Genomic DNA, 25,174 nt, shown 5'->3' with positions numbered 1-25,174 from the left:
TGGGGTTTTTTTTAAGGGACAGCATCGAATACAACATCCCAAAAGCAGCCAGGCAGCAAAAACCCCATGAGCAAACCTCTGGTGTGGGGGGAATTTGGGAAGTGAGCACAAAACTGCACAGGGCAAATCCTCCACATTTCCACTAGGAAGAAAGTACCATTCAAGGATGATTTTAAAGCAGTTTTTTATCATCAACAAAAAAGACTGTGCATCTCAAAGCAGTCTCTGTATTCAGGGGATGGAAAACCTTAAACCTTTCCATGCAAACCTTAAACCTTTCCATGCAAACCCTAAACCTGGGGATGGAAACACATAATTCACAGAAAAACCATTTGAATGTGCAAAATTCAAAACTATGAAAAAGCAGAGGAATTAAACCTGTGCCTTGAGAAAGGACTTAACCTTAAAAGGACAGAAGTTTCAAGTTGTTTTGGGAAAGCAGTGAGGAGTATTTGCAACTATACAGCATGAGGAATTTGGCAGGGAAGCTTGTTTAAAGGATGGCTTACTGCCTTGGAAAGATTTTTTTTTGTTTAAAAGAACAATTGAAGATATTAAAATATAGATGAGCAAGTGAAAAGGTGTTATCTGGCCAAAATGTTTGAGTTCTGAGGAGCAAGAAGAGTTTGATAAGCTTTTATCTATTGTGGTACCAAATCACAGCAGGAAGGAAAACAGGGATATTTCCCTGAGAACTCAGGATCAGCCACTCTGGATGCACACGAGGTTTGATCCAGCTCAGTAACTCTGACAGCTCTGACGTGCACTTCCTTAACAATAAAAAGCACAAATATACACAAAATATGCTCAGTTTGACACATGGAGAGTGAGACAACCTGGAAAGCAGACAGCACCAAGCACAAGGAGCTGGGATTTTGGAAAGGCAGAGCACTGGCAATATCTGCTAGAAGATTTTTACAAAGCTGAATGAGAAACCCCAGCACATCCTGGGACCAAGCAGACGTGCTGGAGCAGAGGTGCTGCTCTTCCTTTGTGCCCAGGATGCACCAACACCATTTTCCATCGTGCCAAGGATGAAAATTAATCTCTCCTGTGGAGAGCCCTGTGTGCTGTGCCAACATTTCCACCTGGGATGAGGCTCTGGGCACCTTCTCCCTGCTCCACAGCCACTTCCCATCTCCATTCCTTCTGCTAAAATCCTCATTTATCCATGCAAAAAATGGCTAAAAATCCTCATTTATCTATGCTGTGTCCACATTTCCACCTGGGATGAGGCTCTGGGCACTTTCTCCCTGCTCCACAGCCACTTCCCATCTCCATTCCTTCTGTTCAAATCCTCATTTATCCAGCAAACCATCACCTCCAAGCACAGAAACTCTGCTTAGGGGAGGTTTATTCCAGGACAGGGTTAACAGCTTTCACCTCCTTTCTTTAGCCAGGCAGGCACACAAATCCAGGCAGAATTTTCCAGCCAAAAGCACTCCACACCATTTTTAAGCAACCATATTTAGACAACCTCTTTCTCTGAAACCATTTTTCCCACTAAAGATTTTGTGTCCAAGTGTTAAAAAAAAAAAAGAATAAATAAGATTTTTCCCAGCCTTACCTTCCATGACGTAGACCAGGGAACCCACATCTCCCTCCTTGATGATGCAGCTGTCCTTGCCATACTCCACAGGGTACATACAATCCACAATCTCCTGGATCTGGGACAATTCCAGGTTCTTCATGAAGTCATTGTCAAGGATCGCTTCCTTTATTAGCTCCTTGGACCTGGGGAATAAATAAATTTATTTTAAAAAAATCAGTGTTTTCCCTAAAAATGTGCCGAGAACTCAAAGAAAAAAAATTACAGAGATGTGAACTTGCAATTATTTGTTGTAAATAGGCTTTAGACACATCCAGCATTGCAATAAAAATAGATTTTTGTGGAGTTGCAAAATCCTCTTTTGGCTACAAGTTTCACATCTACAATAGCACAGCTCTTGGAATATCTTCCATACACAAAACTGAAAGGAAGCACAAACAAGAAGCTAACAGATTTATTACTTGCTTTATTATATTTTCTATTAATTATACAAACTGGAGCACACCAAAGGGTGACACTGCACGGATTCTTTGAGTATTTATATTATAATCACTACAGGAGGCCTTTGGCACAAAATCCCTAAATCCACTTGTGCAGGTGGACAGCTGAGAATGTTAAATCCTCATCTAGACCAAAACTGAAGTTCCTAAAACACCTCCAGGCTGGACAGCAGCTCCTCAGCCCTTCACCCCTCACCCTGGGGGCTGAACTGTTCCCTGCAGAGCCCGAGCAGCCAGGAGGGATTTAACTGTTGGAAAGATGAGTATGAAACAAAAGTTTTCAAAGAAAAACACTTTAATGGGTCATGCCTTCTTGAAAAAGAGCCAAAGTGGGACTTGGGGAGACCCAAACTGTGGGAAATGGATTTGTAGAGAATTCTCAAAGCCTGATTGAAGGCTCACACAGCTTGCATCTATGTGTGAACCTTGAGATAAGAAATGCTGACTTAGAAATGCTGTGGAACAGGACAGACATTGTTGAGAGAGAAATGGAACTAGAAACAAGTTTCAAAGGATGGCCTTGAAAAAAGACTGGCTACTTTGGAGAAACAGAACTATGAAAAATGTATTATAGCATATTATAATTACAAACACTTATAGTGTATTATAATTAAAAATAGTTGGCTTTGATTGTAATGACATGAATTATAACATCTGTATTGCCTCACCCTTCTCCTAAGACTGAAAACAGAATAAAAGTTTTTTAAAACACCATCTCTAAATCCAAAGAGACCTAATCTGACACCAAACCAGCCCAGCCTTGCACAGGGTCTGAGCAGCTCAGGGTCCCACCCACCACACTGCCAGCTCGGTGATGTTTAAGATTCTTTTTATTCCTTTGATAGTTCAGCGGTTATTTCAACACAGGACACCAGAGGCCACCAGAAATGACCCTGCTGAAGGGCGGGAGGGGACAGGACCAGGCTGCCAAGGACAAGGAGGGCTCAGGGCACCACAAAACCATTCCTGAGAGTCGGAATCTGCCCTCACAGCCATCCCTGTGTGCAAATAAGGACCCCCAGGTAAAGCTGCACCTGGAGCACACCTTCCTTTCAGCAAAGCTGGGGATCTGTCAGGCTGACCAGGCACTGCACAGCCCCATTTCCCAGACAATGCTTTCCCTGCTGTGCCTTGATTCAGCTCCTGTCTGCTCTTCTGTCAAATCCTCCTAACACCCAGCTCCTTATTGGTGGTGCCCAACTGGCCACCACAGAAAGCGTAATTAAAGCTTTTGTGTTCAGCATGTCAGCCTGCATTCCAATTCCAGGCTTTTAGTTCATTCCAAGGCTCCAAATTTATCTCATTTCTCCTTGATAGAGTCAGGATTTCAAGTGGAGTTGCTGCAAAAATCAAGAGACCCAAAAAGACAGTGGGGAATTCCTGGATAAAGTCAAACTTCCCTCAGTATGTAGAGATGCTTAGCACAAAACAATCCTTTCCTTGTTGGAACTGAACATGGGGAAGGATTTGAGGAGGACTTGGGAAATTTGGTCCAAACAACAGCAAAGGAACAGGAAAACTCAGTTGGACTCAATGAGCATAAAGGTCTTTTTCAGCCTTTATGATTCTAGCTGGGGGAGAAGCAGCAAAACAGACCCAATGTGAACAAATTTAGGGAATTCAAGAGCTTAATAATACTATCAATATTATATTAATAATAACATAATATGATTTCAGGTGTCTAAGAGAACATCTGAACCACCTGATTCAGCCTCTGTCCTCAACACAGGAACATCACAGCAATCTCAGAGGCCCCCCCAGGTCATCCAAACCCTTTTAACCACCCCACAAAATACATCATCATGAAGGAAAACACGATGGCTGGGCCATCATTGAAACACAGCTTCATCTCCGCCACATCTGAGCATCCTAAAATTAAACACCCACAAGGAAAGGGCTGGATAATAACTCAGTCATGCTTGAATGTGAGCAAAATAGGCTTTATTAGTAGGGATAATTGGTTAAGATGAGACTTGGACTACAAAGCCTGTGAGAAAAACACCTCCAGCTGCCCTTAAACAGGGCTGGCTGGAGGAGCAAAATCACCTTGCAAGGCAGCTGCTTATTTATGAGAGTGTTTCATAGAATCCCAGACTGCTTTGGGTTGGAAAAAAACTTAAAAATCATCTCCTTCCACCCATAGACTAAACCACCCTCCACTGTCTGAGAGCTCCAAACCCTTCCAGCAGGAAATATTCCATCCACCTTTCAGAATAGAGTAGTAAAAAAAGCAGAGTTTGACATACTTGAAAATGAGTTGGTCCTAAAAATACAATGTCAGAGCTACAAGCAGAGCTCCTCTATTGTTCCCTGTGAGAGAATCTTCATCACTCTTAATAATTCAGAAAAATTATTCATACACTGTGGCTTGCCAGTCCCACACACTCACACATGCCAGGCTTTCAGCAACTTCCACATTATTTTATTTTTCTTTCCCTGTAACTCACTCAATGACTCCCTGTAAGGAGTCATTTCAAATAAACAGGTTTTTTTCTATTGTGCTTATTCTTATGTCCAATCCCAGGTGGGAAAAGCCCTCCCAGACTATGAAGTCCAGCCTGTGCCCAATCCCCACCTTGTCACCAGCCCAGAAACACATGAGTTAACTCCTAGTTCCCAATTATTCAAATAAAAATTTATAACAAATTATTCAAATAACAAATGCTTCTCCAAACCGTGCCATTCCTTAATCATCACCATTATTTCAGAACAGCAGCTATCCCACACTGTACAGGAATCCCTGTATCCCACACATGTGAATACAGGAATCTACCCAGTAATACAGAATAAAAATATTTTAAATGGTTAAAAATGACACTCCTGCCATGGCAAGTAAGTGCTTTAAACAAGATACAGCTGTTCCATTACCTCTTATTTCTTCTGGGCTTTCTGGTTCAGGTTTCTAATAGGAACAAGGCACAAACAAAATAACCTACAATATTTGTAAGGCAGCAGGACTGTTTCTAAATGAGTTTGTCTGAAGGAGGAGGATTTCCATGAATATTTACTTAGCACTGGAGTGGATGTCTCTGCCTGCAGAGGGTCACTCAGAGTAGAAAGCAGTTATTGCCATCTTTCCTCTCCAGAGCAAGCCTGGCACCAAGCCATCCCTGTTTTCCTGCAAGATTAATGACCAAATGTGCTGGAGACTTGATGAAGAGTTTAAAAAGAGGGCACAATCCTCTGTGATACATCCTGTCCCAAATCACTTTAGGTCCATCACAGTAATTAATAAGGCAACAGGAGGAAGAAGCTAATTGCACTCGAATTTGCAGAAGTCATGCAAAAAAGAACCTTAACAAGTTGCCTACAAATACACTTAATGCATAAAAACCTGCTTGTGCTGTCTCTCAGGAGCAAAGCACATGGGGAGGTGTCCATCCACCCCTCCCAGTGCTGTACTGGGCTGCTCTGCTCCCCCAGCCCAACCAGAGCCAGCCACCAGCAACCCCCACAAGCCAAAGAAATTTAGTTTTGTGTCCCAGCAAACAGGGGCTCTGCACAGAGGCTGTGTTGAGCTGTGCAAAACCTTGTGTTAAAGGTTTGCAGTGGCCATAAAATGCAGAATTTCAAACCCTGCTATGAACATCCACTGGCACAAAGGCAGGAAATAAATAAAAATACTGGTTTGGAACAGGGGCAGGGGCTGGAATGGAATTGCCAGAGCAGCTGGGGCCACCCCTGGATCCATGGCAGTGCCCAAGGCCAGGTCCTTGGAGCTACTTGGGACAGTGGGAGGTGTCCCTGCCCATGGCAGGGGTGACACTGGATGGGATTTAAGGTCCCTTCCATCCCAATCCTTTCTAGGATGCTTTGCAATGCCTGCAGTAAAACAGCCAAACCCTGCAGCACAGGCTGTTGTTATCCTGACAGGAATTCCCATTTTCCAAGGAACACAAGGAGTGCTCATCCCAGGCTCTTCCCTCAGAGCAACACATTCCCCACGCTGGGTTTGTACCTTCTGACACGTACAGTAAATATTGGAACACAAAGTTGTTCTTCATCCCAAAAGGGCTCATCTCCACGTGGAAAAGCCACTTGCTGGCTTTTAAGGAAGGGAAGAATTTAGGAGCAGATGGAAAAACTTCTGACAGACCCCTCCACGGATGCTTCCAGAAACCAAAGCCCTCCCACCACACCCTGTAGTGGTGCAGCCCCAGTTTGGAGCCTGCAGGAATCTGACAGTCAAGGGGAGCTACCCAGGAATCACCCCCAGGCAATCTGCTGCTGGTTAAACAGAGGTGGGTCGGGAAAAATAGAAGAAATTAAGAGCTCCATTTAAATATTAGTGACACAATTCTAAATTTTAGGGTGTTTAACACCACAGCTTCAAAGCAAAATCATTTGAAACTATCAGTAAGGAAAATTAGAAGCACTGTACTAGTTGGACAGGTGTCGCTTTGGTTTTTTAAGATTTTCTAAACTTTCTGATGTTGACGTTCTTGTAGTGAGCTTTCTCACACACTTTTTGTAAATAACTCATTGTTTTGCGTTCCTTTATGGAGGAAGAGAGAGTTGATGGACTGTTAGTTTGACCAGTGTCATTGGAGAGGTGGCACTGTCACCCTCCAATCCGCTGTCACTTTTGGAAAACTATAAATGTTGGAGTCAAAAATTAAACTTCCCTTTTTTCTTTCACCTTGAGAACGGTGTTGTGCTTGTGTTCTTTCGTGTCCTATAGTGACAGACAGGCTGAAAAATGCCTGCAAAAAAAGGGGAAGAAAAAACACACTTTGGAGTGACAAAACTAAGCAAGACCATTTAGCTGTTTCCATCTCAAAACTTGGAGCAAAACTTTTCAACATGCCAATACTAAAGGGAGGAAGGAGTATTTTTTCTGATGTTTCCCCCATCAGAAATTAACAAATACTACTAATAAGCTAAATCTCCATATTTAGGAAGGAAACACCCACAGGAACTTGACCAAGCAGACAGAGAGTTCAAGTTTACAGAAGTAAAAACACAGGGTCCTGGGAGAGGAGAACTTCTTACTTACTCATACAATAAACCAGCTCAAAGCTACTGCAACCAGGGGCACCTTTTGGGCTGGGTCATCATTGTTGCCAAAATCCAAATTATTTGTAGAAACTCACGGCCAAAAGCACTATTTTTTGGGATCTTCCATATCCCTGCCCAAGGAATTAAGCTGATTTCAGAGATAAGAAGCATAGAAAAAAAGCATTGCAGCCTCTGTCCCTGAATCTGAGGAGGGATACAAAACCCAGCCAATCCCTACAACAACTGTTTAAAATCCACACTGTGAAATGTTTAAAAGTGTTTACTTCTACAAAATGTGGCCATGGAAAAAGAAAAAAAAAAACCTTCCTTAAAAAGGGATAACACAGCCAAGGATTGAGCCTACTCCAGCTTTCCAGAAACCATCCAGCATGATACAAATATGCAGCAAGAAGTGTTAGACAGATTTTTTTAAAGCTGTCTCCAGATGTATCTCCCTTTCCAAAGGGAGTGTCCACTCCAAGTGGCACAAAAAGCAAAGTTTCCAGCAGGGCTGGGGAAGCTTTTTGCTCAAAGCTCACCTTTGTAGAGCTTCTAACTCTGTTTTAAGCCCTTGTGCAGTTCAAAGAGTAGGCAAGACTAGAACACACACTCAGCTCTGCTCTGGAATGGAACCCCAGAGTGGTTTGGTTTGGAAAGGACCTTAAAACTACCTCCTTCCGCCCCCTTTGGGCTGTCCCAAACATCTTCCACTGCCCCGGTGCTCCAAGCCCCATCCAGCCTGGCCTTGGACACTTCAGGGATCCAGGGGCAGCCACAGCTTCCCTGTGCTGGGGCCTCTCCAGGCTCACAGGGAAGAGTTTATTCTGTCTATGGGACCTGAAATTCCCCTGTGTCAGTCTGAACCCATTCCCTGTGTCCTGTCACTCCAGTTATTGATGCAGGGTCCCTCTCCAGCTGCTCTGTGTCCCTTCAGGCCCTGGAAGGAGCTCTGAGGTCTCCACACACCCTTCCCTTCTCCAGGCTGAGCATTCCCAGCTCTCCCAGCCTAGCTCCACAGGGAAGCTGCTCCAGTCCCCTCAGCAATTTCAGGAGTTGCTCCAACAGTTCCATGTCCTCCTTGCATTGAAATATCTGCAGAACTCATCTCCTGTGGCCTGGCCACGCACCCAGAGGTTCCAAACTGGCAGCTGAGATCCACAAAGCCTTCACTGATACCAAAATGAGCATCGCCAAGAGACAGCAATCCAAACCTGTTCCTGGCACTCCTCCCTTCCCAGCAAAACCCTTACCAGGGTTATGGATTAATGTCAGCTCCTAGGTTCCCATCTAAGAACCAGAGGTAGGAAGCAGAACTTCCAGGACGATTATTTAATCCCTCAACCACCAGCCTGAAGCCCAAACCCTTCAGCAAAGCTGCTTCGGCAAGCAAAGTGAAATTCTTGATGCCAAGGCAAGGTGGAGGGTCCTCCCTGAGTGCCAAAGCTCCCAGAGCAGGAACAAACCCCCAGCACAGGGCAATTCCTGAAGGGTGAAATGCTGGATAATGCCTTCAAACCCTAAATCCTGCAAGGGAGCAAATGGATCTCTTCATAACTCACTCAGGAGCAGAGCAGGAGAGGAAAGCTCCAACCTTTGGGTAAGATCTGCAGCTTGTTTGGGCTGCAGTGCCATTAATAGCTGATAACTCTGCATTAGCTGTTTGTTTTGGCTCTGGATAAAGCCCACTCTGGATGTTTCTTCAAGGGAATTTTAAATATAACTCCAGAGAGCTATTCTTGTCTCAGTAACTGGGAATAAGAGTAGGATTTAAGTCTGGGACCGAGTAACATGAAGGCCTTTAAATACACTCGTGGATTTTCTTTACAAGGCTTCCCATTCCCACAACACACAGCCCATCTTCAGGTTTTAGGGGAAATTTCTGAGCAGGATCTTCAGCATCTTCAGCGTGGCTGCTCCTGAAAAGCTGGATGGAAGAATGTTCTTCACAAGAGTCCACACAAATTTTCGACCAAAATGCCAATTTTAAAATGCTTCCGAAGAGATGGATGGAAGAAGGTTCTTCACAAGACTCCACTCAAATTTTTAACCAAAATGCCAATTTTAAAATGCTCCCGAATAGATGGATGGAAGAAGGTTCTTCACAAGAGTCCACCCAAATTTTTACCCAAAATGCCAATTTAAAAAGTGGTTAAGCAACTTTACCATCTAAACCTGTAAGCCAGGAAAATAGCTTCCACATTTCCAGGTCTTCCTGCACTTCAATACAACTTAGAGTCACAGAACCGAGGTTCTCTGCAGAGAATGTTGCTCAGACAGCTCCATTTAGGATTTCTAAATATATCAGTACACTGCTGTTCATTATATCATATTTTGGCATTCGACATTTAAAAAGAAAAATCATTTCAGAAAAAAAAAAAAATTCAAATCCCCTTTCACCTACGCTGAAAATTGTTGTTGGTATAAAAATACTGTAGGCAAGAGTTGGTTAACTTGCATTTTAACGTGTCTCACCCCACAGATCTTAATTTACCGCCCTTTTTTAGGCTCCTATTTTGCATCCTACAAAGCCCCAGGTTTAGCTACCAGAAGTGTTGGCAGGCTCAGGCAGGAGAAGTTCCTGGTTCTTGCCAGCACAATTTGCCTCCTCCTGCACTCCCTGACAGCTCTGAGGAACTCCCACATGAGCTGCATTTTGAGAAACCACTACCAAGCCCTCGGAGCAGGATTAAGCAGCTCCTTGATTACCTGAAGCAAACAGCAGAAGCTTTGGGCAGCTTAATGAGAGGTAAAACCACAAAAATCAGAGAAACATTTAGGTTGGAAGAGATCACTAAGGCCATGGAGTCCCAGCTGTGCCTGATGTCCCCAGCCCAGAGCACTGAGTGCCACCTCCAGCCCTTCCTGGGACACCTGCAGGCCTGAGCACCCTTTCCTGGAAGAAATCCTCCCAGAATTCTTCCAGAACACGTGGCAAAGCCATGGTGAAGGGGGATGGGTGTCTCTAAGGGATGCCTGGCCAAAACCAAGCAGATGTCTGAGGGGTGTTACCCCGTGCATTTCACAGTTTCAGCGCTCACATCCAGCACAGCTGTGCTGGAGCCTTCTTGCACCTACAAAAATAGCAGAGAAAACACGTGTCCTCCATATGTCTACACACCCAGGAACCCAGAAACAACCCAAACTCCTCCAGAAGGAGCTCGGTGAGCAAGACAGAAAGAGTCACAGAGACCCAGACAACACATCCTGAAGGTCACGGTGATCTTGGAAAGAACCATGGAGCTGAAAGGCAGGAGTTTCTCCATCCATCAAACCATTATCCATGAGGGCTTCCAGTCCTGGCAGCTCCCCTGACTGGAGGCAGGGATGAGGAGTGGAGCTAAATGGCAGCTCCAAGAGTTGCCCCAAGTTTGTCGGTGCCTTTGGAGGTCTGTGTGGCACCCTGGGGATAAATGAAGGTGTGGGCAGTGAGCTGCACCCAGATTCCCTAGAGAAGGGAGTTACTGATGGCCACCACAGAGATGGCTTCACCCTGGTGCAGCGGGCAGGAAATCTGCCAAGGGGATGATAACCTAATTTACATAGATGCAGAAATCCAATTAGAGATGCTCTGAGCAGAGACAGCTCGCTCTGCTCTCCTGGATTAGAGGCTGAGAACACATCAGGAGCTCCTCCAAGCGCACCATGGGCCAGGAGAGATGGATGTGCTCTGCAGAAACACTTTGCTCCTCCCTGACAAACACAGCCACAGGGAATGCTGCCACAGCCAGGGAAATATAGAGCTGCTCCAGTGAAAGTTCAGGAGGGGGATCCACAGGAATTGTGATGGAAGGGGAGGGGAGAGCTGCGACAGAGATTTCACATCCCTCACTCTGATTCACCCAGGGCTTGTGATGGATGGGACTGTCACCAGGGAAGTTCCATCAGCTCTCTCCAGCCTGGAGAAGTCCCTGGATGAAATGCCATAGGCGTGTGGCAGTGGAATGCAGACAGTGCTTGGAGCCTCAGTCTTCCAATAAATATCTCTGAGGATTTTAGGGAAAACTATTTCTTCTTCCTACTTCACGAGTCAGCAGGAGGCCTGACATTTGCAGGCAGGCTTTGGGACATGAATATTTGCAAGATGTGTGGCATTACCCAAATAACTCCCCACTGACAAGCACCAAGGAGCAGCTGGTGGGGACAGAAGGGCAAGATGTGCCTCCTCCCAGAAGGGTCACTCCAGGATTCAGCTGTGGGAGCACATCCTGCAGGCTCTGTCTAGCCTGCCAATAAACCAGATTAGAGCCGGACAAGCACCTTGTGGCCGGCAAGATGAACTCTGAGCAGCCACACAACTTGATAACGTTTAACTGGAGAAAGAGCAGCAGCAGGAAGCTCAGGAGGTGTCTGTGGAAAAGCAGGGGGATGGGGCTGGGAGCAGGGCAATGCTGCTGCTGCTGCCTTCCTTCTGCTCAAAGGCAGGTGGGGGAGAGGTTGACACTCTCAAAGTATTATTTTCTCATTCCTATTTCTACTGCATGAGCATTCACCATGAAAACGCCACGGAGTTTTGAAGAATATACCAACAAGTGCTCTGCACAACTCCCTGACAGGAATCCAGGGAACAACAGGGACAGGACAAGGGGAAACAGCCCTAAGCTATGCCGGGGGGGGCTCAGCTTGGCCAGCAGCAGGAATTTCTGCATGCAAAGGGTGCTCAGGCCTTGGCAGGGGCTGCCCAGGGAGCTTTGGAGGTGGCACTCAGTGCTCTGGGCTGGGGTGATGCCTCAGGTTTTAGCTTTTATATTTTTCAGGTTCTGTGCTGCTTTGGTGTGTAGTTCTGAGATTCACATTAGGGGATGGTGAGCTCTCTGCACAGAGCAGGGAGACAAAACAATTCCTGCTGTAGCTGGGGACCAAGGACAAATGATCCAAATCTCAGGCTCAAGAGCACAAACAATGTTGGCTGAAGAAAGAAAAACAAGCAGGATGGGACTGCATGGGCTAAAGCTGTAATTGGACAATTAACTCCAATATGCAAATGGAACAGAACTGATCAAAGGGAGAGTCCCCATGACCAGGTGTCCATTTTGTGCCCATTTTGGTTCATCTTGGGTGCAGCCCTGGCTGGGCTCTTGTGCTGCCCAAGGTGGATCCATGGAGGAGATCCTTTTAATAAATCCCTGCTTTATTCTCTAACTCTGTTCTAGGGCAGCCTTCTCAAGGCACCAGGAGACAAGGTGGGGATCAGGCACAGGGTGGACTCCATGACCCTGGAGATCTTTTCCAACCTTAATAACTCTGTGGCACTAAAACAACACAAGGCTTTTGCTCTCAAATGCTCTTGCTCCTCCTGCTTTAGGAATTCCACTCAGAATCCCATGGTTGTGATGTTGCCTTTGGCTGTAACAAAAAAAAAACCCAAACTCTGAAGCAGGAGGACGCAGCCCTCAGCAGTGTCCTCAAGGAGGGGAGAGCCCACAGCCACAGAGGGGATGCCCAGCACAGCTGGAATGAGAGCAGCACAAGGCAAACACCTCCAGAAAAACCCTCTCACCAAAAAAAAAAAACCCACAACACAAAAACCACAATCTCAGGCATGGAAAGCTCCAGTCTCATGGCTTTTGAAACCTCATAAAATCTTGTATTGTAAAGAACAATCTGCAGGGGGTAATTGGTGTTGGGTTGGGGATTCAGAGAAATTTCCCTAATTCCCATAAACCATATGAGACCAACTCCAGGGATACCTGCAATCATCCAGCCACATGTAAGCACAGAGAGAACTTAAAGGAAATGTTTTGAAGAATAAGAGTGACAAATGTGCTAGGAGAAAGCAGGCACCAAATTCTGATGGAAGGCAAGGGAAAGATGAAGAGCTTTGAATTTGAAGGACTTTAGGAAACAGCCTTTTTCTTTGATCAAAGTAACTCTCCTCCAGAGGCACTGAATGTTTCCAGGAATTTGAGCCTGGAAAGACATTGAAGGGGAAAATGTCTTATTTGTGGCAAATGGGAAGATATTTTTGAACAAGTAGTAACCTCACATTTCATGGCATCACTTGTCCTCAGGGAATCCTAACAGGAATGGACATACAGAGGTAAAATAAGGATGCAGCAACACAAAAGGTGCTGCCCAAGGAAAGCTGAGGAATGGCATGGAGACTGTGAAATCACAGAACCAGTTAGGCTGGAAAAGCCCTCCAGGATCATGCAGTCCCAGCTGTGCCCAGTGCTCACCTTGTCCCCAGCCCAGAGCACTGAGTGCCTGTCACACCTGAGACAGCCCTGACACACAGAGTGCCACCCAACAATTTCAGAAAGCTTCACCCACACATAGCAACACCTTACCAGGTCAGAAGGCTCCAGGCATCTGCTCACACAGAGTAACACCCCAACACCTCAGAAGGCTGCAAGCAACTGCCCCTCCTGTGCTTCAGCCCAGCCTTTTATCCCCTCATGCTGATGCACTGCACCTGTGTGCCCTCTGCTCCTGTGGGATTGGTCAGTGCCCTGGGCTCGTTAATGGCTCATTAATTTCAATATCAGTCACCTGTCCTGCACAGCTGCAGCTCATTGGGGATGAGGCTCAGCCCCAGCCCCACTCCCAATCACCACAAACTCTGTGCCCACAGTGCCACCTCCAGCCCCTCCTTGGACACCTCCAAAGCTCCCTGGGCAGCCCCTGCCAAGGCCTGAGCACCCTTTGCATGCAGAAATTCCTGCTGCTGGCCAAGCTGAGCCTCCCCTGGCCCAGCTTGAGGCCCTTTCCCCTTGTCCTGTCCCTGTTCCCTGGCAGCACAGCCCGACCCCCCCTGGCTGTCCCCTCCTGGCAGGGAGTTGTGCAGAGCCACAAGGTCCCCCTGAGCCTCCTTTGCTCCAGGCTGAGCCCCTTGCCAGCTCCCTCACAGGGTTCACATTCCAGACCCTGAGCAAGTTTTGGAGGTCACTCACTCTGGTCTTTAGGAGCCACTGTGACCTCCTGGTGTTACAGCCTGGCAAACCAGAATCCCAGTGTGGGATCCACTGAGGTGTTCCCAAGGGAAGGCTCTCCCCTTTACAAACAGGGCCATTCCAAGGAGAAACAGGAGCAGCACTTGTTCCTGAGGACAGACAGAACAGACATTAAGGCACAAGGCTCTTCTGCCTCCCTCAGCAAGCCAGGGAAGCTCCAAAAGTTACAGTTCAAATGTGCTGCCATGCTGCTGCCCAGGTCCTCAACAGAAAACCTTTGGTTCACAGGAAAGTTCCAAACAGGGCACTGGAGAGAAGAACCAACCACATCTCGAGGCTGAGAACTGTGACAGAACAAATAAGCCAGAGGAGGGCAGAGAATTAAGTTACCTTTATCTGCATCACATGAGCAGAAAATGAAGTTTGCTCCCATAAAGTACTGCTGGGACTGCTTTCCTTCCCTTGCACTACTATCCTGCACTTAACTCTCCCCTCTTCCACCTCCCTCGTGTCTCATCACCTTCCCACACCATCTCCCATCTCCAAAATCCTTGCTCCCATTGCAGCAACTCTGCCTTGTGTTCCTTTTTCATCTCAGTGCCTCATTTGACATTCCTAGTGCAGAGCACCATGGATTTCTCTTTCCTTTCCCCCCACCATCCTCCCAAATGCTTTCTCCCCTCCTGCAGGTCCCTGCCCCGTGCTATTTCACTGCTGTCATGGGGCAGCTGAGCAAATAGCAGCAAAAACAAATGAGAAAGCTGAGCCCCAGGCCAGGAGAAACACTCAGGTTGGAAAAGGGCTGCAAGGAGCCAGATGGACCCCAAGGGTTTCATGTGGCAGAAGAGGAAAGGATGAAGGAAATAGCAGATGTGCCTTGGATGAGATTTGGTGGGATATTGGAAGGAATTGTTCCCTGGGATGGTGCTGAGGCCCTGGCACAGGGTGCCCAGAGCAGCTGGGGCTGCCCCTGGATCCCTGGCAGTGCCCAAGGCCAGGCTGGATGGGATTGGAGCAGCCTGGGACAGTGGAAGGTGTCCCTGCCATGGCAGGGGTGGATAAGATGGGCTTTAAGGTCCTTTCCAGCACAAACCATTCTGGGATTCTATGAATGGCTTTCAAAGTATGAAAGTAAATTTAATTGCCCTGTGTGGACAAATACTATTAAATCTGCAGGATCTTCCCTTACACACACACCCTTCCATACCCCCAGTTAAGGATGCGTATGGTTAAATAAAATTGCTTTTTCAGAGCTGTAAGAGTTGGAGTTGCTGTTGGAGGCTTGGGCTTGTTTTGCCTCTGCAATGTTTTTAAAAGTGAAGCAGGACTTTGTGGGCTGACTTGAGGAGCTGAAATCCATGGAGGGACACGTCCAGCCACTCAGCCATTTCCTTCTGAGTTATGAGTGGAAGGAGTGGCACTGGATGGGCTTTAAGCTCCCTTCCCACCCAAACCCTTCTGTGATGCCATGGCAATGAAGAAATCCCACAAAAAAAAGCAGACTAGGACATCAGTGCATCACAAGGAGACAGAAATGGTGTTTCTTCTAATACAACACATGTGGATTTCTAGGGAAACGGCTCCTTTCCTCTGTCCCAAATATTTCACAGGACTAGGAAAGAAACCTTGCTCACGTTCTGAAAAGCGCTGCTACAATCCTTCTTCATGTTCTGAGTCTGTTCCATGCCCTACAGGCTGTGTTGAGGAAATATTTACATGAAGGAATACACAGAAAGAGCTAAAAAGAGATGGAGAAAACATGCCTGCCAAGGAGCAGAGTTATTTCCGTGGAGGAAACAGGAACTACTGGAGGGAACTGAAATAATTCAAATCCAGTTTAATCCCAACAGGCCCAAAAAGTGTCATTTAAAATTTTAGTGCATTTTAAAGATAACAGTTACTTATTAAAGTCAAAAGCAGGCCTGAGCTGTTTGCATAAATGCTAATATCCCATATATTCAGGTGATTGGAAAGATCAGTCCAAGCCTGTCTTAAACACTGAACAGTGAAATTAACTGGCACTGGAATTCTTGGAAAACACACCTTCCTTTAGTGAGTTTAAGAAAAAAAACCCCAAACATTCCAGTCTTTCAAGTCAATGAGAAAACAGCACAAGTTTGTGTCACTGTCATATTTTCTGGAAAAATCTCTTTGCCCAGGACTTTGCTCCTGGGAAGCTGAGAAGCTTCAGAGAAAAATGAAAACAATAATTATCTGATTTGCTTCTCCTGTGTTTTGCTGCTTTGGAATGTGGTTTGGACATTCTTTACCAACTGGTCATTGTTTCATTGGTTTCATCTGAATTGTTTTCACTCATTGGCCAATCAGTGCCAAGCTGTGTCGAGACTCTGGAAGGAGTCACGAGTTTTTCATTGTTATCTTTTAGCCTTCTGTCTATATCTGTCTCTATTCTTTAGTATAGTATTCTTTATAATAATATAGGTCATAAAATAATAAATTAGCCTTCTGAGAACATGGAGTCAGATTCATCACTTCCTCCCTTCGTCAGGGGTCCCAGAAAACAGCACAACGTTGAGCATTCTTTTTTAAAATCTAAATGCAGCCTGTTCTCCCAAACAGCAGCCAGAGCTGAATGGAAAACTCAAACCCAAAGAAAAGCAGCCAAACCCTGTGTGGGTCATTGTTCATGCTGGGGACTGCACTTCCACATCTCCTCTTGCAGCAGGTTTGAAAAGTCCGTTCTTTTCAATGGAATTCACTTCACTTACCCTATTTCACCCACAAAGATCAACCTTATCTGAAATGAAATACCTCTGCTCACCTAACAAAGCCTTTCAGGCAGCTGTGTTGCACAGGCAGATTTTGGAAAAGTATTTTAACTGTGTCCCTACGAGACAGTTTCCCTTCAGGAATAAGAACTCATGGGATTCTCCATTGTGGAACACTAAGAAGAGGAATCCACCTCTTCCAGCTAAGGGAAATGGGACATTCTGCTTGCTTTGTAATGCCAGGACATGGGGGGATGGCTTCTCACTGCCAGAGGGCAGGGCTGGATGGGATATTGGGAATTAGGAATTGTTCCCTGGCACGGTGGGCAGGCCCTGGCACAGGGTGCCCAGAGCAGCTGGGGCTGCCCCTGCATCCCTGGCAGTGCCCAAGGCCAGGCTGGAGCAGCTTGGGATGGTGGAAGGTGTCCCTGCCCATAGCATGGGGTGGATAACCTTTCAGATTCCTTCCAACCCTAGGAATTCCACGATTTTCCCCATCTATTCCAAGAATAAAATTACCAGGTCTTGGATAATCTGTAGCCCCGGTGTCCTTTAGGTGGAGTGGTTCCAAATGGGTGTTAAAGCAACATTAAGATTTTAATTCCCCCTGTTTTTCCCTCTCCAGCCTGTGATTCCAGCAGCTGGCAGCTTTCACTTCCCACCACAGAACCAGTGAAGCTGGAAAAGCCCTCTAAGACTGAGTCCAACCATCAGCCCCACACCACCACATTCACCCAATGTCCCCAAGTGCCACATCCACACCTTCCTTGGACACCTCCAGGGATGGGCACTCCACCACCACATTCCCCTAGTGTCCCCAAGTGCCACCTCCACACCTTCTTCTTTGGACACCTCCAGGGGTGGGCACTCCACCACCCCTCAGGCAGCCCCTTCCAATGCCTGACCATTGTTTCCATGGAGAAGTTTTTCTTTTATCCAAACTAAAGCTCCCCTGGCACAGTTTGAGGCCAACTTCACAAGGTGCTCAACCATCCCAGCACTTCTTTCCTCCCAAACTGTATCTCTTGCAGGAGCCCTCAGGAATACAACATTTTCCACCTGCCAGTTGCATGGATCTGCTTTTCATTTTTTTCTGGCAGCCATCCCAAAAAGCTGCTGCATGTGAAGCTATTCTCTCCAAATCCTACTTGGACAATTTGCCTTCTTGCTCAAGGAATAAAATCTAACAATTCCTCTCTGTGCTGGTTAATAAATCTGCATGCTGCTTTCAGGGTTTGTGGTTTTTTTTTTTTTTGTTTTCCAATAGAGAGACAAGGCTGTTCTATTTATAAAGGTCAAGTAAATTGTGTGCAGTCTGTGGAGCCTTAACATCTCTGTGTTATTAAAACAGAATATTTCATTTAAACAGCCCCTTTCAGAGAAAAAGAAATTTCTCCCACTAATATCTCTTCCCCCCTCCATTCTAAGTCAAGGTCCGTGCACACAGAGGAGAATGCAAGTGTTTGTTTGTTCTTCACTTGAATTATAACAACTATTATTTTTTTAAACACTCTACAACACTTTTACAGGTTGTTTGGATAAGGCACAGCCATAAATCCTGCTCGGCTGTCATGCCAGGAAAAAGCCTGGCAGAGAGAAAAGCTGCCAGGAACAGCAAAGGGGATTGGGGCTGAGGGGGGTTAAACAAGGTTTAAGAGGCTTAACCTGGACAAAAACATTGCCTTGGGACACATCTCTGCCATCTTCCTGTACTGGAATGATGTCCTGAGGGACTGGGACTTCCACATGAGGTCAGACAAGGATTCAAGAGCTGCCAGTGCTCAAACCTTCCTCAGTTCTGTGATTAAACCACACTGGTTTAATCTTTATCCGCTTAACAACAATCCCAAATAAACAGGTTTTTAGTGGTCAGAGTGGTGATTACGGCACAGCAAAATGGGGCAGACTGCTAAAATCCAAGGTAGCAGTACCTGTGATGCTGCTGGCACTGCACAAAGCCCAGGCAGGCCCCCAGGAACACAGCAAACACAGAAACCCCATCTAAGCCCATCCCAATCACAGCATTCCCAACCTGTGCCTTGCACAGCACAGGAGACGTTCCTCAGCTGGACCTGCACAGGAGCCTGAATTCCTGATGGCAGTTTTGTGTTTGGTGATCTCCACTGCGGGCTGGTGAGTGGCTGAGAGCCGAGGGCTGCCCTGTGCCACAGAGCCAACGTCAAAGAACACAGGCACAACAAAAAACAGAACTGAGCATGGGATGTCCCCAAGCTGGTTATCATGTTCTCCCCCAGAGCAGCTCAGAGAAGTCTGTAAAGGCAGGACAAAGAACAGCCAGGCAGAATTACTCCCTGCAGGTGCTCCAATTCCATTTTTTTGGACAGATATGCCCAGCACTGCCAGCTGGAAGCTCAGCAGCAGAAACCCCAAGTGACCAGCTCTGCCCCAGGACAATCAAGCTGGGCTCCACAAAGCCTTTAGATTAACAAAAGAAAAACAAAACAAAACAACAAAAAAAAACCCACTTAAAAGTTTCTAACCTGAGCTTTAACTATTTTAAACTCTTCACATCATTAACACACTTCTAATAGACATAAACCCAACCTTAAAGATTGCTGTGTGATTTTGTCTCAGATTACTAGGAAAAGAAAGCCTTAAACAAACCTGTAATTAACCTGTATCTGCATTAATGTTTGTTCTTTAGGTGGAAATTTGAGGAAAGCTTTTCTGCCTGTGAAAATCAACATCCCTGAAATGAGAACACTGGAATTTTAAGTGTCCTGGTTTTGTTAAAGACCGTGCCTTGCTATTTAATCAGGAATGAAAAGTAATTTCTAATCACCAAGTGCCCGTGCTTATGAAGCAATTACAGTTAAGGCATTCTCTGGGATAGAAAAACTCATCAGCACTAAAAACCAGACAGATGAAAGCCTGCAGTGATGGGCAGAGCAAACCTGGTGCTGACCACAATTCTCTCCTCCTCGGGTCCAACACCCCAAATCCCCCAACTTGTCATAAATTAGGAGGCAAAAACACATGAACAGCATAAGTACATCTGAAGAGGAGAAAATAAAGGAAAAAATGAACTTCCTCCTGCTCTCTGGCCACCCCTGAGGCTGCAAGCAGCACTTCAAGCAGGCTGATGAAATCCTCCTCGTCAAAGGCAGCAGAGGAGTGTTGTGATCTGCACACTCCCTCTCCTAATCTGTTCTGGCAAGGCGATTACAGGAGCTGCTTCTTTAAAAGAAGTCAAATTTATGCACACACGAAGAAAGGGCTAACTGTACAATCAGTCCCAAGAGCAGTGCCAGGAAAAGAGCCTGCTGCAAGGGGAAAATGGGATGCAAAATGCAGCATGGAAGGGAAGATGCTGGTTTTTCCAGCTCCTGCTTTATAATGGAGCAAAAAGGCCACAGTGGTCATAGAATTCCAGAAGGGTTTGGGTTGGGAAGGGACCCATTGGAGGGGTCCCATCCAGTGCCACCCCTGCCATGGGCAGGGACACCTTCCACTGTCCCAGGCTGCTCCAAGCCCCAAAGTCCAGCCTGGCCTTGGGCACTGCCAGGGATCCAGGGGCAGCCCCAGCTGCTCTGGGCACCCTGTGCCAGGGCCTGCCCACCCTGCCAGGGAACAATTCCTAATTCCCAATATCCCATCCAGCCCTGCCCTCTGGCACTGGGAAGCCATTCCCCCTTATCACTCCATCTTCTAAAGGATCTCTCTCCATCTTTCTTGTTGGCTCCTTCAGGCCACAATTTGGTCACCCCAAAGCTTCTCCTGTCCAGGTGAGCAGCCCCAGCTGTGCCAGCCTTTCCTCCCAGCAGAGCTGCTCCATCCCTCTGCCCATGCTGGTGCCTCCCCTGGGCTCTCTGCAGCAGCTCCAGGTCCCTCCTGTGCTGGGCCCAGGGCTGGGGCAGCTCTGCAGGTGGGGTCTCACCTGAGCCCAGGGGCACAGGGGCAGAATCCCCCCCTGCCCTGCTGCCCACACTGGGGCTCAGCCCAGGGCACGGGCGGGTTCTGGCTCCCAGCTCTCACCCCCAGCACCCCCAGGGCTGCTCCAGCTGCTCATCCCCAGCCTGGATCCATCCCAGGGCTTGCCCTGACCCAGGGGCAGCACCAGCACCTGGCCTTGTTAAACCCCCTGGGATTCCCAAGGGCCCCCATGGAGAAGAGTTTGGGGGTTCGGGGTTTTGTACCTGAGCCAGCCTGTGCAGACAGGGCTAAGGAAGGACAGAGGAGGGAACAAGGCTGGAGAAGGGCACTGTGTGCCCAGCACTCACCTTTCCCATGTGCAGCTGGAACAGACATCCCTCCCCTACTGCTCCCCATCACTCTTCTTGCAGGGAACAGGAGCCACCAACAGCCAAGACATTTGCAGACAGCCCAAGAAGCAGTTTTGAGGGTGTGAGGGGGAGGGTCAAAAGCAGCAATCTGTTTATTTGGCACCTAAATATAGCCCAGTTAACTCAGCAAACATTTTCTCTCTACTACATTGCTATTTTGTCTGCGTGCAGAGGCTGCAAGGAACCAGCTGCAGCATCACCAGTTGATTACATTCTCTGATGAGGAATTGGCTTTTGTTCCTCAGCAGAAATTTCTGCCACTATGTGCCCCTGGCCACTCTCCTGGGTCTTGGGTATGAAAATTCAGTTTTCTGCTAAAGCCCCAGCACAAAGAAGGAGCTTTTCACCTCAGCCATGCCTGGCCAGGAATCAAGCCCCTGATAATCAAACAGGACACATCAGGTGGCTGCTCTTCCAGGCTGGCCACAGGCTGATTAATTGTTTCATTCTACACCAGGTTTATTAAGTTCTCTCATTCCACACCAGGTAAATTAATTCTTTCATTCCACACAACCCAGCTGCTGCTAAAAGAGAGGTTTCTCAACCAGCTGCACTCAGAGTGGAGCCTGCTGCTCAGAAAAGCCTTCACGGACACTAACCAAAAATAAGCTGGGGCATTTTGAGGTTCTTGTTTAAAAAGCATTATAACCCTTCAGAACATTTTCAGGGGGCTTTTTTGCCATTTTGTTACTTTTTTGGTAATAGGACTGCACGCCTGGACACTTGTAGCATGTAAAGAAAACTTTTTTCATTATGAAAATTAGAATGAAATCATAGAACCCCAGAATGGTTTGGGTTGGAAGAGACCTTAAAGCTCATCCAGTGCCACCCCTGCCATGGGCAGGGACACCTCCCACTGTCCCAGGCTGCTCCAAGCCCCAAAGTCTAGCCTGGCCCTGGGCACTGCCAGGGATGCAGGGGCAGCCCCAGCCGCTCTGGGCACCCTGTGCCAGGGCCTGCCCACCCTGCCAGGGAACAATTCCTAATTCCCAATATCCCATCCAGCCCTGCCCTCTGGCACTGGGAAGCCATTCCCTTGTCACTCCATCCCTTGTCCCCAGTCCCTCTCCAGCTGTCTTGGCACCCCCTCAGGCCCTGGAAGGGGCTCTAGGGTCTACCCAGAGCCTTCTTCTCCAGGCTAAATCCCCAACTCTGCCTGCCTTTCCTCCCAGGAGAGGTTTCAAATCATCCATGACTGATTTTTTTCCCCCCAGACTCACTTAAATCCAACCTTGCCTGAAGTTTTACCATGATGGCAGATCCCTGTCAATGCAGCATCTGATTTACTCTTCAGATGAGTCCACAAACAGACAATTGATTTAACTTTTAAAAGCCCTCCCTGCACAACAGATACTCCTTAAAAAGCACAGGCCAAGAGTAGAAGGAGAGATCTTCACTCTAAAATAAAGACCAAAACACCAAAATACACATCTACAATTCCTCTGCGGTGCTTTCACACTAATTTGCTGAGGTGGCTGCCTTTTATCCTCAATGTTTGTATTGCAGCAAAGTGCACTTGAGTCGACAAAGCAATCCCAGAGAAAATGGTGTCAAGGCACTGAGTGGCTGTGGCTGAGCAATCTCAGGCTCCCCAGCCCAAACTGATTTTAAAAAAACCCCAGCTTTTCAGTCTTCTGGAAACACTGAGCACAAGACAGGTTTAAAATGAGCAGATATGGGCAGAAGGAAAAAAATCCTGCTGTTGAGCAGTGAGAGATGGCCAGTGATGGGTCTGAAACATCAGCAAGGGATGCTCAGGGTCTGCATCCTGCAGTCCTGCCCTGCCTGTCCCTCAGCGCCCAAGGGATTTGATGTCACCTGGTGGCTGCAGACACCTGGAATTTGGAGTGGGAAGGTCCCTCTCATCATTTTTCTGAGAAGGCACACGGAGGGAGCCAAGGCAGTTCTAAAGGAGCCACAGAGCAAACAACCTGACAGCCAGGCAGCTTTTTTGTGCATCCTATTCTTCAGTGGAACTGATAAAAAATCCATTAAGAAGCTTGGCATAAGCATGGAATATTATCGCCCCATGATATATCATTTCTTCAGCATGAGCAAAAGCACAAAATATTTCAGCTGCTGACCAAGGAAATCAGGATAGGTAACAGAGCTCAGGGCTCCCCAGGAAGCACCTAAGCCTCAGAAAGCTCCTCCAGCATATATTAAAACTCCAAATCCCTGTGAACATCCCATTCTGGGTACATTCCACAAGCATCCATACTTTCCACAAAGCTTTTGCTTTGCCCCAGTGCCCAAGGCAGCTGTCCCAAGTCACCCTTCCCAATCCTGCACCCTGCCAGCACAGCTTTGCTGAGCTTTACCATTTGGTTGCTACATACTCATGGATTTTCCATCAATAACGACTCTGCCACAACGCTCTCAATGTTGTTCAGCTGTATTTATTAAGCAGGAGCCTCCTTCAGAAGCCTACAGCCAAAATGTTTGTGCCCAGCCAGCTCAAACAAATAATTTGACTCCAGCTTGGAACACTTGCCCATCACAGAGCACAGCAAGAACCTTTTGTGGTGAAAAATATGAAAAAAATATGTGGATATAGAGTAGGCCTGCCATTGAAAAAGGCCTTTATGGCTCACAGCTGGAATTTCAGTCAAAACTAGGAGAGGATGGAGAGCCACTGTGCTCCAGAGGTGACCTGTGACCTGTCCCTGGCTCTGCCCCATTTCCAGCAGGTCTCTCCTGTGTTTGGCTATTGGATTTGCTGGGAAACGTCCCAATGAAGGCAGAAATTATGTTTTCAGAAGGCTAATTTATTACTTTATGATACTATATTATATTAAAGAATACTATGCTATACTAAAGAATACAGGAAGGATACTTACAGAATGCTAAAAACATAATAATGAAAACTCATTACTCTCTCCAGAGTCTGACACAGCTTGGCCCTGATTGGCCAAAGAGTGAAAACAACTCACAGCAGAATCCAATGAAACAATCACCTGTGGGTAAACAATCTCCAAGCACATTCCACATGTGAGCACAACACAGGAGAAGCAAATGAGATAAGAATTGTTTTCCTTTTCTCTGAGGCCTCTCAGCTCCTCAGGAGGAAAATCCCAGGCAAAGGGATTTTATCAAAGAATGTGAGTGCCACATTTGGCCTCACCAAACAGCCTCAATCCCTATGGAAGCTTCTCCATCTGTACCTGCAAACAGTGGGATAATTCTTAACCCAGATTTGTACATCCCAAGTGATGCTCTTAGCACCACACCAGTGGGTTCCCATTTGAGTTCTTTTTGGCTCTCAAATTAAGGAACCACTTCAAAAGCTTCCCAACACCTGTTTTGTCTGTGCAAGAGTAACAGCACAAACCCAAAGAGCTGAGATTTGATTGATCATCTCCCTTTTGGAGCAGCTTTGCCTACCTAGATCACACTGACACTCATCCTTGCACAAAGTCCAAAGGGGAAAAGCTTGGGGATTTATGAGGGAAGGGATCATTTATTCCTAGCCATGGACAAGACACGAAGCGCCTGGCAGGGTGGTTGAGGAGAAAACAATGGTGAAGGTGAACAGAATGTGAAGCAGGCAGAGGTTGGATCTGTCACCCCACAGAGCCCAAAATCACTTTTCCCAGTGCCAGATCCCAACAAACAGCACTGTGCTGCAGTCACTGTGCTCAGGTGTCCCAGCTTGCTGGGAACCCTCCTGCAGGCACAGTAACACACCCAGCATGGGAATGGAGGGAGATGAGATGGATATATAACAAAATAAAAAATTTAAAACAAAAGTTAGTCCTCCTTCTTCACAAATTTAAATAATATTATATAATTAAATTAAAAAATCCACATTACGAACCACAAATAAGTAGTTGCTAAATTAAGAATAAAAATAATTTAAATATCATTCCTTAATTAAACAATTTATCCTTAACAAACCTTATTAAAAATTACAACACTATTTTTAATTTATTAAAATAAAATACTATAAAACTCACAATTTATAAAACTATAATATAAATAGGAACTAATAAACATCTAAACCCAAGCAAAAATATACCATCTCACACATTTAATCCCAATCTTAACCAAAAAAAACCCAAAAACTCCACACAGTTTCCCTCCTGTGCCTCACAGAGCTGGGCTTCCACCAGGAGGACAGAAAGCAATCATGGATCTGATGGGCAGGAGATGTTCTCCCTTTTCTGCAGTCACTGTCTGAACAGCAATTAAATGTGCAAGGAGG

The 25,174-nt window shown here is 46.5% G+C and overlaps 1 protein-coding gene across 2 annotated transcripts in view; it reads right to left on the bottom strand.

The window, feature by feature from the left end:
• The window catches only part of PRKG1 (protein kinase cGMP-dependent 1), a 369,443-nt gene that overhangs the window by 306,498 nt on the left and 37,771 nt on the right, over window positions 1-25,174 (bottom strand). For both annotated transcript variants that reach the window (XM_030950731.1, XM_030950732.1), the window contains exon 2: window positions 1,568-1,734. In XM_030950731.1, coding sequence (XP_030806591.1) covers window positions 1,568-1,734 — 167 coding nt within the window. The remainder of the gene's footprint in view (window positions 1-1,567; window positions 1,735-25,174) is intronic.

The sequence above is a fragment of the Camarhynchus parvulus genome, chromosome 6 (assembly GCF_901933205.1).
Source record: "Camarhynchus parvulus chromosome 6, STF_HiC, whole genome shotgun sequence".
Taxonomy (NCBI): domain Eukaryota; kingdom Metazoa; phylum Chordata; class Aves; order Passeriformes; family Thraupidae; genus Camarhynchus; species Camarhynchus parvulus.
This window is presented reverse-complemented; position numbering and strand designations above follow the sequence as displayed.